Source organism: Sclerotinia sclerotiorum, genomic scaffold (genome assembly GCF_000146945.2).
Source record: "Sclerotinia sclerotiorum 1980 UF-70 scaffold_2 genomic scaffold, whole genome shotgun sequence".
Classification (NCBI taxonomy): domain Eukaryota; kingdom Fungi; phylum Ascomycota; class Leotiomycetes; order Helotiales; family Sclerotiniaceae; genus Sclerotinia; species Sclerotinia sclerotiorum.
Genome location: NW_001820834.1, coordinates 2,012,571 through 2,026,398, shown reverse-complemented (window position 1 = coordinate 2,026,398; position 13,828 = coordinate 2,012,571). Strand labels below are relative to the sequence as shown.

Genomic DNA, 13,828 nt, shown 5'->3' with positions numbered 1-13,828 from the left:
GCGCAGACAAAATCTATTGAATTTGGGTCCATCTTTCTACACCGAATCAAAAGGACAGAATATCGCCTATTGGAGCAGCAGTTTGAAGACCCAAGCTTTTCCCAGACAATAAAAGCACAGGGAAAAGCTGTCTACTACCAAAATCTATTAATATTCTCTAGCTGTAACTTTGCTAATTCTATCGAGTTTCTTATCGCTGCCTCGTCTTTTCACAACCTCTCAAGCTCCTTTCCAAATCGATCCTCCATCTTTTTTGCTTTTCTAGCAGTTCGTTTACGAGAAAGTCGTCAAGATCTACTTTTCTTTCATTATTACACATTCCCAAGTTCTCTAGCTGAATTGACTCGGACTTTCCATGCTTATTCGTCCACAATCCAAAACTCCTTTTCGCTACTCTGCCGTGGACCGCTTCCACGCAGAACCTTGCACAATTATTAAAGGCAGTTCTTCCAGCCTCATTCCAAGGCATCATCGCAAAGCAATGTGGCATCCCAACATAGCCATCGAATATAATTGTTCCTCCAGCTTCATGAATTCTACGCGCGAGTATCTCTGCTTCATCTTGCATACTTTCCCAGCCTACGCTTATGTAGACTGGTGCTACACCGCGCCAATGCTCTTTGTTGGCTGCAAGTGGACTAACGAGGGGATGGGTTACCATCAATGCCTCGCAGTAAGTTTCGACACGAGGTGCCCTGGCTGGCCAGACTGAATCGTGAGGAAAATTGGGGTGAGGTGCTGTATAATCTGACGAAGGTGGCGCTATCATATCGTATTGGGCGTTTCTCGTTACAGAAGGCAGAGACCGGGAAATATCCAGCCAAGGCGAGGTAATGGCAAGACCAGCAATTTCGTTCGCATTAATTGGTACATCGATGCCGTGGAAACGGATGGAATTGATGCCCATCCGATTCAAAGTTTTCAATAGTAGCAAAAGCGATGTTGCCAATCCCGCCCCCGACGAGTCTCCTGAGAGGATGATCTTCCCAGGTGGAACAGGTTCATGGAAAGAATCGTGGGGAGGAGAGATCAATGAAAGGTAAGCAATCAGCGCATCTAAAAGTGCAGATGGAAATGGATCTTGTGGTGCCAATCGATAGCGAACTGAAAAGCACCTGCCATAAGTTTGTTGAGCCAATGCAGACGTTGTCGGTCGATGCGTAACGGGATCCATTAGGCTACATGTTGAGTTTAGAAAAAGACGTCGGACATTATGATTTCCTTACCAGAAAGCTCCGCCGTGGAAGTAAAGAATCGTGGGACCATTCGTAGCCACTTCTCTCATCATCGTCCTGTATTGCTCATGCTCGGGTATGTTTGGTCGACGAGCAAAAATCGAGACTCCATGACGATATCCTGTCCACTCGGCTTCCACATCTACTGTTTCTGGTAGATCAAAGGCATTCTGTTCACCCCCAAGTTCTTCTATTGCTTTCACCAAAGCATCCCTAGCACTATAGACACCTGTATCGGCACTACAATCATCTTGAGGTCTTGGGATTGTATACTTGGCAATCCACATTTGTCCCCATATTCCCCAGTCTATTTGAGATTGTATTTGAGATTTTAAAATGGCTGCAGGAGTGCTAAGCATAGGTCGTGCAGCGGTAACTATAAGTTCGGTAATAACATCCTGGACTGAGGCATTTGGGGAACGGGAAAACAATGCTAAAATAGTAGTTTTGATAATCAAAGGTAAATTGGGAATAGTGACTTTGGCAATGCCAAGGGGGCTAATGTCCATTGTATAACGATAACAAGATTAGGAAGTGAAGGAAGAGAAAGGGAAAACCGAAATTTTGGAATCACATCTTTTAACTATTCTCCGCTATGACGACATGACTTTTTGGAACATTATTGGTTTTAGAATGAAGCTCAAAGCAACAACAAGTACTTTGAGTACTTGCACTTGCTCGTTTTGCTTAGGATTACTAATTATCTGTAGATGTTGATATAAACTTAGTTTGATGATTCGGGAACAGAAGAGGAAGTAAATATCTATTAGGCATTTATTGTTTATACCTAGGTGAGGCACAATCTAGGAGCTTCTAGAGCCGTAGTAGCTGTAGGTAGGTAGCTTGGGCCACTTTCAAAGACAGCTTGAGCATGAGCTTAAGCAAGAGCCACCGAGTGACATGAACATGATCGAATTCTCCACCGAACCACTTTGTAAGCGAGGAAAACTCCAGACACTAATAAAAGAACAAGCTTTCCTTTTATGTAATTAATTTCTCCATTTCCCCTGACTCATAAAATGATCCAACAATCTGTTAAATCAAGGAAATCTAAACAATCACAAAGCTTACAATTCTTTACATCTTTTTTTATCTTTTTTACCCTTTGTTCAACACACATCTAAGCATCGCATCGACAACTCGCTTTCTTTCAACTAAATGACTCGGCAATCAAGAAACTGACTGGATTACCTAAGTGATAATCATAAATAAGCATTCCCCAACAAAAAACCACTCGGCCAAGAGAATTACGATAACCAATCAAATTTCAAGAACCCCCACCAATTATCGCCTCTCCTCTCCCCGCACACAGCCTTTCCAATTCCATCATCAGCCACCGGCATTTGGAAAATCACGGATAAAACTAATCCGACTCCGCAGTTCATACTATTTACTCTGTACTATTTACAAAGGCGCGCGCAAGCTTTCGCAAATGCCCACCATCAAATTCAAAATGCCTCACCACATGGTGTCAAGTTCAAATTCCTCTTCCACTGCAGCGCCCAGTCCTGCAAATAATAACTCTACTTCGACTCAGAGATCTTCACCTCCTTCTCATACATCTAGGTCTCCAATTTCTAGATCCGCAAGTCCGGTTCCGCCGCCTGTTTCGCCTATCACTCCTACATTATCGGCCGCGAGGTTGGCCTCGAATTCAAATGCGAATGCGAACGTGAATTTGGGACCTGGCGCACAAAATGGAGCGATACGGCCGGAATCGCAATTATCAGGACAGCCACAACGAAATCATACAGGGGGAAAGAATATCGCAATGTTGAATAATAGTCGCACAGCCGAAAATACCCCTCAACCAATTCAAAGCCATCCAGCCGCGCAAGCACAAGCTCATTCATCCAGAGAAAAATATACGCATACACAACAAGCGCCCCAAGTGTCAATGCCGCAACCAAAACCACAAACGATTGACCTGGATCAGAACCCGGATGTCTTGGCGATGAGAAGTACGATTTCAATATTACAGTTGCAGGCGAGGAATGCGCAAAGGGATATGATCACGCTGCAAAGGATTAAGGAGCGGGCGATGGAAGATCCAGAGGGATTTGTGGGGAGTTTAAGGGAGGGGGAGAAGAAGGAGAGGGAGGAGAATGCTAGGAGGACTGGAGCAGTGGCTGCGGATGGAGAGAGTAGCAGTGATGAAGATGATGACAAAGATGAGGAGTCTAGGATGGATGGTCAACAAATTAATGGAGTTTCAGCTAAAGATGCAGAATGGGAGAAACTGCCAATGCCGCAGAATATTGTGCGGTGTCCACCGGTTAACTGGGCGAAATATGGAGTTATGGGGGAGAGCTTAGATCGATTGCATGAAGATCAAATTAGGAGACCGAGTCAAGGAATACCCGCTACTATCAATGCGGATGGAAGTACGACACATAAATATGGAGATGGGCCGAAGAAGGAATATGTTATGCAGAAGCCTCTAGGATTAGGCGAGATGGTTTCGAAACCAAAGAAAAAGAGATCACCTTCGAGTAAATAGGAAAGGACCTAGGACGTGAGTGGCAAAGAAGACACATATTTGGGAAGGAGTTTTTGCACTTTATACTTTTCGGCATGCATAGGATAAGGCGGGGTTTAGAGTTTATGAACGAAAGCATGAATACGAGGTTACGAATGAATTCTGGATGGGAGGTGGTATGGCATGGCGTTTTGGAAGGCAGTTTAGGATGCAATTGCAAACATTGCAACTTTAGGTATCCTTCTCTGTATATGACTTGGGTTTGGATTATAGGCTAGCTTCATATAATTAGCTAGGTATTATACGGTGTGTAATTCTTTACATTAATACAAGATAATAAAATCCCCGTTCGTTTTATTAGAAACGGATATTATTGTTGTTGGTTAAATTTATCAGGAAAGTACGTATATACTTTTTGTAATATTTCATTTAATTAGTATTTGGAATTTGGGATTTGGAAATTCGAAATTCGAAATTCGAAATTCGAAGTTATTGTTGCTTTGTGGGAGGAGTAGGGGGAGTAGGAAGAGGGAGAGTGTCTGGGCTAAGAAGACGAAGACGAAGACGGCTGTGATATTACATTTTCAAGGAAGAGGAGGAAGTGGTAGTGAAGATGGAGTGTTTGATTATGACTTTTTACGGTGGGGTATTATGCGATGTGCGTTTGGTTGGGGGAGGGCGTTGAGGGGATGTATCTTCCTTCTTATGGAGGTGGAGATTCTGGGTGTAAGAGAGGGGGATGGGTATATGGTTTACTGAAAGGATAGATGCGGAAATGGAAGTGGAAATGGAAGAAGAAATAGAAATTAGAGCTATCAGACAAGAGAAATTTGATAAAATCGATAAAATAATCTTTATTACATATTATGTTTAACCGATATTAAAGAATCACGTTCAGAAAATAGTATACTCTTGGGAATAGGACCCCACCCGGATAGATTTCTCTTCAACTTTGCTGTTAGCTGTCTTTGGTGTTCTTATCACTTCTTGAATTGATAGATGGATGGATTGGTTGGTTGGAGTGTGGTAAGGCAACGAAGGTAACGGAGGTAGCTTGGCTACATCACTTACATGTTGATTGATTTTTGAGGGGATACTCGGTCCTGATATGCGCATATATATATATATATATATCTGTTGTGAAATGGAGAAGAAGAGCGCAGATCCACTGATTCGGGGATTAATTGTGGGAGAAAGCTGCTCGGTAGAGAATTTGTAGGTGATGACTTGATCATGGAGGGTTGGAGATCTGATCTGTAGTGAGTGAGCCCATACATCAGCATCAGCATCAGCATCCGCGGTGAAGATTCCATATTCTTATTATTCGAAAATAGTTTGGTTTCTGCCGGGACCTGATTTGAGGTCTTGGAATTTTGTGGAGAGAATGGCTTGTTTGTTTTCTGGGTTGGAGGTACATAGTGAGGCTATAGAGTGGTAGAATGGGAAGAGTTGATGAGTTTGTGAGTCCTAACACCCATTTCTAGATAGAGTGCTCGTAAGTGACCTTTGAGGATATTTTTATCTACTAGGTATGGATGGTTGATTTTGCGTGTTATGATGATAATTTATAAACTGGCAAAGATATATACTGGAAGCTCATGGAAGAAGATGTATGTATAAGGATAGGATCATTTACACTTGCAATTTCTCCGCGAAAGTCAACATTTATAAACAATTATCTAAAACTAAACTTAGATTTGAAAGTAAACTAGACTTTCTATCCCAATCATCGCTTCTTAAATGCTGACAACCACAGGAAAGTCCATAGATACCCTTGTCAACATCAACATCCCGCATACCTCTCTACTCAAGCAGGAAAACCCTTTTTCAACAAGTTTGGCTCCTCTTAACCAACGTATACCTAGTGTACCATTCACGCTATTAGGAAGATTTTATATTCCACGGAAGTGGTATCATCATGTTTCTTGACTACTAGATGCGATACTTTAGAGTTCTTGAACATGTAAACAAATGACAATCAACTAAGAAATATATGGCATAAAGAATACCCAGGAGCCAGAAGATCTAAAAAACAACAGAGTAAAGAAAAGAGTCTCTCATAGACCTTTGACATTTACATGACAACCTCAATTGCAAGCCATAATTCACCGCATATTCGGATACCTAGTAATCGGCGACAAGTATGACGTCCGAAGAATGCCATCTACTCATGAATCCTTCTACTTTTGAATAAGAAGATGATTACTTCCAACTCTCGCCAGGTAGAGTTTCATCCCTTGTAAATTCCAGAACTATACAAAACTCACCCCGTCGGCAGACTCAAAAGTAAGTCTTACCATGAGAATCCAATTGTATGAGAAGAAGAGTGAGATCGTAATCTTACGTAGCATGTTCCCCACCGGCGAGAAGGAACGAATATCGGAGGAGATGTTAACGTTACAATCCATCCCTATATAAAACTTCTAGGTAGTAAAGTATTTATATACCTCTCCTTTACCATACACCAATCAGTAACCCATCACCCAATTATCCAATTACCCAGTTATCTAATTTCCAAAACCTCAAAAACCACAACATATCCCACAAATTCTGCCCCCAGAAAAAAAGAAAAGCGGTGAAACCTTTCCTCTCCAAACGAACAACATATTCAAGACAAGCAACAAAACCACGCACCTCGCAATAAATCACATGATATAATCAAAAAGCCCGAGCTCGAACCACCCTGCCCTGCCATTTCGGAATACATACTCCGAACCGTATATACACCGAAACATCTTTCGCATTCGCTAAATTTTGGATCTAGTTCTTATGTACGTACTATACCTCCTAGTAGCTACTTACCTAGCTATCTATTCAGTTAGTTAGTTGGCTAGGTAAATAAGGTAATGAATGCATTTGAGTTTATGATTGATTGGTTGATTGGTTGATTAGTGCGGATGAATCAATGAATTGGTGAATGCTGGGCTGAAGATGTTCTTAAAAATGCTTGACTTGACATTGGATCGAGTTCGAATTCAAAAGTATGATAAACTTGCAGTAGATAGACAGATAGCTAGAAATAAAGATGAGCGAGTAAAAACAAATATTGTTTTTGTTTGGTTTCGCTGAAATCGGAAGCATCCCTCGGTAGTACCTACTGCGTACCTACCTACCGACAAAACTGCTGAGTTCGACCGTAATACTCGTTGATGTTGTGACCAAACATCAATATGTGATATGTGTCAACATGCATGAACTACAGACAGAATCGCATAGTTTGCAGATTCCCCCTGCTGAAAGATGCCCCTTTACTCTAGGCTAAACAATATCTACTTCGGCGATTACTTCAGCCTAGGATATAGAGGCTTAGTCAATCACAAACTAGTGTTATGAGACTCCACGTTGCTCTAATAGACGAATGCGAAATGCACTTCGATGTGCAACAAAAAACTTGATAGACCGTTTTCTTTCATATGATACGTTGGAATAAGTCAATGCTAACTTGACACGAATTTTGTATCCGCAATAGAGCACAATATTATCCATAAATGTCTCCACATGTGTCAAGAATATGACAGGTTGTCAGGCCGAACCAAGATGGGTATCCTATCATTGAAACAATATTGACCAGGCGTAGACTCCTCATTACATTAATCCGAATCACTGCCAGGTTCCGAGTCAGGGAAACCATTAAAGGTTCCCTCTTCATCGGAATCTTCTAGTAAGATTTGTGTCCCCTGTGAAGATTTACCTTCATCTTCTTCATCCTCACCATCCTCTTCTTCCTCATCTTCACTATCTTCCTCTTCTTGAACCCCAAAAGCACCGCTGATATCCCATCGATCCCCTTTCGCATTTTTGCTAACGTACTTGACAAACTTCAACACACCACTATCTCTCAAGACAATGCTCATTTTATTCCATGAAGCTGGCATGGTAAAAAGAACTCCGTCGTCTTCTTCCTCCCCAGCAGCTTTGTAAATTGCTGCATCTTCGTCATTTTCATCATCACCTGCCATGAATACTAAATGACCTCCAACATCATCTTCTTCCTCTTGTTCAGGCTCAGATGCCTTTTTCTCTCCTTTTGACTTTTCTTTCTCCTTGGACTTGGATTTTTGTTTGGCTTCCTCCTCCTCCTCTTCTTCATCATGGTCACTCTCATTATCTTCATTTTCTTCATCATCATTACCATCATCCCCCCATCCAGTTGTAGGCGTCAATCCTAAATCAACCTCTAGTCTAGGGTTACCCTCGTAATTTTTGGCAAGAGCATAATCTGAACCCTTGCGAAATCTACGTGCCAAGAGATTGTAATTCTCAATTTGACATGAAGTAGCAATCTCAAGCCATTTTCGAAATTGAGTACTTGGAAGGAAAACATTAAGAATCTCTTCAATTGGATTCATCTCTTTTTTGTTATCGGAGCCTTGAGAATCAGATGGTTGTTGATAAAGGAAGCGATGTTTGTGAGGTGGCTTAGCAACTTTCCAGGAGCCTTTCTCGATTTCCTCGGTACTTTCTGGTAGAGCTGCAGCCTCTTGTGCTTCAACATATTCTCGAACTTTAGCCGCGAACTTGACCGACAGAAGACCATCAAGGGTAACATTTGACTCTTCTTGAAAACGTTCGGCAACTTGGTCCAAGGTGTCCGGTGTGAGGTAAGTGGGTGCCATATATTTTAGCAAAAAATCCAAATCGGCCTCTTCAAGGCCATTTTCCTCGGAATTTTCAGCAGTATATTCCACCCCTGTAACTGGTTCTTCTTTCGGAAAGTCGTATTTATCTGGATTGCCCTGCAATTGCATCAAACTGCTATTCTTCCCCCACTTCTCTTCAGCTCCCTTCACATATCCTTCCTCTCCAATTTGAGGAATATGAAACCATCCACTAACAGCCATTCTAACCCGACCACTATCCTTCTCCAGTTGTTCTTTGCTCGCGGCATGATATACCTCTTCGACATCGTGGAAACTTTGACCCGGTTGAACAGCAAAGAAACTCAATTGATTCCATGCCGGCGGAATAATCTTCGAAGTATCAGGACTAGGAGTAATGGTCTTCACACCATCATCCTCAAACTCTTTGGTAGGAAACAACCTCAAAGACCCACCCCATTCCTCTTTCCAAGCCACGTCTGGATCAGTCAAATACAAAATGTAACTGACTTTCCGACTTCCAATCACATCATCATGACACAACAGATGACAACCTGGCGTATAAACATTAATAGCCATATCCGTTTTCCTCCCGCTCAATTCTCCTGAACCCGTAATCTCTGCAACATATTTTCGAAACGAAGATGAGTACAATGCATCTCGCAGTCTGAGTAAAGAGGGTAATTTTTCCAGTGCACCATCATCCAAACCATCCAAATTTGCCAAGTCTCCCGATTGATGTATTTTATAAATATCCGTCTCTTTAGGTGTAAAGTGGACATTTTCTCGAATTTCGTTGCGGACGCTGCGAAGAAGAGCATCGTCGATCAATGGGCTGATAACTTGGTGTTTGTATGGTTCCGAGTTGGCATATTCCTTAGTATATTTCTTGAGAACCTCTTTATCGAATAAGCCCTTTCTGAAAGCTTTCTTTGCATCTTCATCCGATAATGCTGTCACACGAGATTCAGTCAGTTCATGGAGCAGAGAGGGAAAAGTCGATGGAAAGCATACACTTCTTTGCACGTTTCTTTAGGATACTTTTGCCATTTTTGCCATTGGATAGAGTATCTGCCTTGCGTTTCATTTTTAATAATATGATGATGTGTAGATGACAGAAGACAGAGAATCAATTTGGGTTTGTAGAAATAAAATATTTTCAGGATTATCAGGTCATAATAAATTTGAAGCTCCTCTTATGACGATTTTGCCAGGGCGGTGTAGTTTATTTTTTGTTGGAAGCGCTGAAGTTGGGTTTAAAAAAGGGATCCGGACTTGACACTTGCACAACTTCAATGATAAATTTGGACTATCATCATATTGGATACTATATAAAGACATGCATCTACGCGCTGCAACGAATAGACGCACTGCAGAGAGACCTTTTTTTATATGAATAGTCTCAAGTTTGAGATTTGGACATCAATGCCACCCAGCTTTCAATGCTCCTGCATTGTGTCAAAAAGCAAAGGGAAGATATCTTAAGTCAATTGGCTGCGGAATTCAGCCAAATTTGAAGGATTGATATTTATCCGTCATTTTTGAACATGAAGCTCTATTGGGCAAGCTAGATTTGGACCCCTCAATCAACCCCACGTTGTTATCCATGCCGATGATAACCATGATCAGCATGATGCCATACTATCGTGAAGTAGTAAGAATAAGTAAACAAGTCTTCTTGCCATTCCTACTCAATCCTGCAATCCTTTGCTTCTACAAAGTCATACATCCAAGCACAGTACGACAATGAGTTCCCTCGATATCACAGCTACAAGAAAATGCTTCCCCGCATTGGACAAGAAACAAGTGTATCTTGATAATGCAGGCGGTAGTCAAACACTAGGGACTGTTATAGACAGGTATATTGATATTTCGTTGCCACATATCTCATTCTATGGGATATACATACTGATAATCTCACACATATAAAGGATCCATGATTACCTGATCAACTCCAATGTTCAGCTCGGCGGATCATACAACGTGGGCAAGCAAGCAAACACAAGTTACGCTACAGGATATGAAGCAGCCGCAAAATACCTCAATACATCCCCATCCAATATTGGTAAATCTTATTCCCTTCTCTTCATCGAGTAACGCATGCACTGACATTATCCCTTAGTCCTCGGTTCAAGCACAACCCAGAATTTTCGAAACCTTTCTCAGGCTCTCAATTTTCCACCAGACTCTGAGTTGATCGTATCATCAATTGATCACGAATCCAACATTGCCTCCTGGGTTGCCCTCGCTGCATCTCAAAAGTTAACTATCCAATGGTGGACACCGCCTTCGTCCAACAACCCCATTCTCACTTCTGAGTCACTGTGTGTTTACCCGTCCATTCAATTGCTCATTTTCCATATTTTAACTCCGGTTGCACGTTTCCTTCCATTTTGTCTACTCTTTTCCCTGCCCAATACAAGTCAGGCACATGCATTTTCCCCAGAGAATTTTGCGGCAGATAATTAATTCATTTGTGTTCTAGTCGTCCCTTACTCTCCTCCAAAACAGCACTTGTAACTCTCACACATGCCTCTAATATCCTTGGTACCATCCACGATATTCGCACCAGTAAGCAAAAATTGGTCCTTTGCAAGGCAACCCACCATGAATTAATTTTAGCCATCGACCTCCCCTGCTCCCCACTTCCCATCTAACTTCCTCTCTAAACCCACCTCGAATCTCAAGTCCCACCTACTCACCTCACTCTTAGTATCCGATCTCGTCCACACTATTCCCGGTGCACTTGTCTGCGTCGACGGAGTAGCCTATGCGCCTCATCGTCCCGTCGACGTCCAAGACCTAGGCGTCGATTTCTACGCTTTCAGCTGGTACAAAGTCTACGGCCCGCATATTTCCCTCCTATATTCCTCCCCTTCGGCCCTTAAAACCCTTAAAACCCTCGGTCATTTTTTCAATCCCGTGAGCATAGCTTTTCTGATTTCCCACACCTCCAATCTCTATCTCGTCCCCTAAATCTCCTAAACCTCCACTCCCAAAAACAATCCCTCTTCAATCTCCCCCGCCTTAGAACCCTTCTCTACAAACCCCAACTAACCACTCCCCCTCCACCCTAGTCCACAACCCTCGCCGACAAACTCGCCCTCGCCGGCTCAAACTACGAACTAACCAGTTCAATTCCACAAGTCACCGAATACCTCGCCACGCAATCCTGGCACTCCATCCGTCTCCACGAAGAAACGCTCCAAAAATCCCTCCTACAATATCTTCTCTCCCGCCCGGATATCCAAATCCTCGGCGAACCATCCGGGGATACGAACAAGCGGGTTTGTACGATTAGTTTTACCGTGCGAGGGAAAGGGAGTAGGGAGTTTGTGGAATTGGTCGATGAGATGAGTAGTGGGGAGGTGGGTATTCGTTGGGGTATGTTTTATAGTAATCGCTTGTGTGGGGAGGTGCTAGGGTTGGGGGCGGAGGGTGTGGTGAGGGTTAGTTTGGTGCATTATAATAGTTGTGAGTTTTGTCTTTTCTTTTGTTGTGCTCTTTGGATTTCTGGTATAAGGAAGGATGATGAATGCTAATGTATGTGGATATAGTGGAGGAAGTAAACCGCTTGATTGAGATTTTTGACGAGATTCTTGGGAAAGCATAGATAGATGCACATACGTATACACTTATAGAAAAGAATCAATTAACAATCTTGCTTGCTAAATAACAAACTCAAAAAACTCAATAACCATAAAAAATCCAACATCCCACAAATTAAATCTCACCCCTAATTTTCCTATTACCAATCTCCGCATCCCTGACCTGACTAAGGCAAAATATCCATTTTCAAATCCCAAACCCAAATCCAGGGTATAATATCCATATCCATTCATCATGTCATTTCAACCGTGTCATGCCCAATTCCATTCATTTCCTTATTCTCCTTTCATTAGCAATACCAATACCAATACTATCCCTAACCACAAAAAGAGAACCCAAATAGAAACTATGACGAGAAACCCTAACCCCGTGCCCAGAACATTCCACTATTTCTCCTAGCAGGTGGTCTGAATCTTCCGAATGTTTGTTCTAGTTCTTCTTCTGTCCAGCGACGATGAGGTTCGGTGCCTATGTATTCACCACTCTGACCTCGGGCAAAATGTTTGAGATATCTATGGGGGTGTTTATTAGTATGTTCTGCATTTCATAAGAGGCGAGCCACGTGTGACAGCGGAACAGAACACTCAAGGGTAGTAGCTGCGGCGAAGGTAAAATTATGAAATACATACTCCCTCCTGGGCATATAGATCACCTTCGTTAACCTTTTTTCCTTTTCATTCCCAGCATTTTTTGCCTTGTCTTTCTTCTTTTTCACAAGTCTGGAAACTAGTCCCGTTTTACTTCTTGGTCGGATGGTATCATTTGGGCTACCATCTGAGCCAGACGAGTAACGCCGTTCGGCTGGAATTACATCGATGACGATTGCGGGAATGATGGAATCTTCGCTTACAGGGGCGTTGTGAAAGGATGGAGCGGCATACATATGTTGGGAATAGGTGTGTGAAGGATAGGGAGCAGTTGAAAGGGCGGAAAGACGATTGGGACGGGGTAAAAGAGGCTCGTTATCGGAGCTGGTGATGGGGAATGTGTTAGTTTCTGGAGATATGGAACAGAAAACAAAGGAGTGGTTTCAGTATTCGCATCGGGGAGAAGACCTTGTGGTTCATTCTATCACTTGGAAAGGTTCAAATTCATGAAGATATCATGCTTGAACAGCAGAAATCGTACTTTCGGGGGAACAAAGAATGAACGAGAACTGGAGTGAGCGCTTACTCATAGAGACTGACGGAAGGATATGCAGCGGAACTGTAACGTTGATAAGGAACAGCCAAATCGGCAGGGCATCGATAGTATAGGAGCATTGGAGCGACACTCATCATGGTGAATGTATGGAACAGATGTCAAAGACTGGCGAAGGACTTTAAATAAGTTGATGGAAGAGTTTTGCAAGTAGGACTTCCTAATATAGAGAAGCCGACAACGGATTCCGTATGCTTCAAGGCTTTCAAAAATGACCTGGGTGAAGAGGAAATTGAGCAATTTATGTCCTCATCCGAGATCACATCGTATGACTGGATATCTGAGTATCCACGATTTATCCACAGCCTCGAGGCAAATTTGCTTCGTTTGATGGATCAATACGGTTATATGTGATCAATCACACGGTTCTCAACACAAACGTGAGGTTATATTGATAATTTGTATTCCCCGAAATGTGAGAAATATGAGGCACATGAATTTTTTGGTGAGGGATCTAGACGTTATTGAATTTGTTGAATCAAGATTTGAGTTATGTTGGTGTATCCTATCCGGTTCTTGACCGGCAATCGGAATTCCGAAAGCTAATTGGTGAGACAAATTTGCTTGATTGGACTCCCCCGCATTTTTTATCTTAGCGCAGATTTTTGGCTTATCGATCAATGAATGATGATGGCATGAAAACAAGGGAATATTGATCAATAACCTTGATGCCTGAGGATTTAAGATTTGATTGAGTGAAGCTCTCG

The 13,828-nt window shown here is 42.3% G+C and overlaps 5 protein-coding genes across 5 annotated transcripts; 2 read left to right on the top strand and 3 right to left on the bottom strand.

The window, feature by feature from the left end:
* Positions 1-190: 190 nt before the first annotated feature.
* SS1G_01849 (hypothetical protein) lies at positions 191-1,744 on the bottom strand (the record flags this gene model as incomplete). Its single annotated transcript, XM_001597603.1, has 2 exons — positions 191-1,178; positions 1,227-1,744. 2 exons carry the CDS (start codon positions 1,742-1,744, stop codon positions 191-193), a joined length of 1,506 nt encoding a protein of 501 aa, XP_001597653.1.
* Positions 1,745-2,688: 944 nt separating this feature from the next.
* On the top strand, positions 2,689-3,735 carry SS1G_01848 (hypothetical protein; the record flags this gene model as incomplete). The annotated part of the gene is made up of 1 exon (XM_001597602.1): positions 2,689-3,735. The coding sequence occupies one exon, from the start codon at positions 2,689-2,691 to the stop codon at positions 3,733-3,735; it is 1,047 nt and encodes a 348-aa protein (XP_001597652.1).
* Positions 3,736-7,304: 3,569 nt separating this feature from the next.
* Positions 7,305-9,399, bottom strand: SS1G_01847 (hypothetical protein; the record flags this gene model as incomplete). The annotated part of the gene is made up of 2 exons (XM_001597601.1): positions 7,305-9,265; positions 9,327-9,399. 2 exons carry the CDS (start codon positions 9,397-9,399, stop codon positions 7,305-7,307), a joined length of 2,034 nt encoding a protein of 677 aa, XP_001597651.1.
* Positions 9,400-10,058: 659 nt separating this feature from the next.
* On the top strand, positions 10,059-11,925 carry SS1G_01846 (hypothetical protein; the record flags this gene model as incomplete). Its single annotated transcript, XM_001597600.1, has 7 exons — positions 10,059-10,171; positions 10,244-10,377; positions 10,435-10,636; positions 10,798-10,883; positions 11,026-11,234; positions 11,390-11,786; positions 11,870-11,925. The coding sequence occupies 7 exons, from the start codon at positions 10,059-10,061 to the stop codon at positions 11,923-11,925; spliced, it is 1,197 nt and encodes a 398-aa protein (XP_001597650.1).
* A 357-nt stretch (positions 11,926-12,282) lies between these two features.
* On the bottom strand, positions 12,283-13,198 carry SS1G_01845 (predicted protein; the record flags this gene model as incomplete). The annotated part of the gene is made up of 3 exons (XM_001597599.1): positions 12,283-12,433; positions 12,551-12,892; positions 13,095-13,198. The coding sequence occupies 3 exons, from the start codon at positions 13,196-13,198 to the stop codon at positions 12,283-12,285; spliced, it is 597 nt and encodes a 198-aa protein (XP_001597649.1).
* Positions 13,199-13,828: the final 630 nt, after the last annotated feature.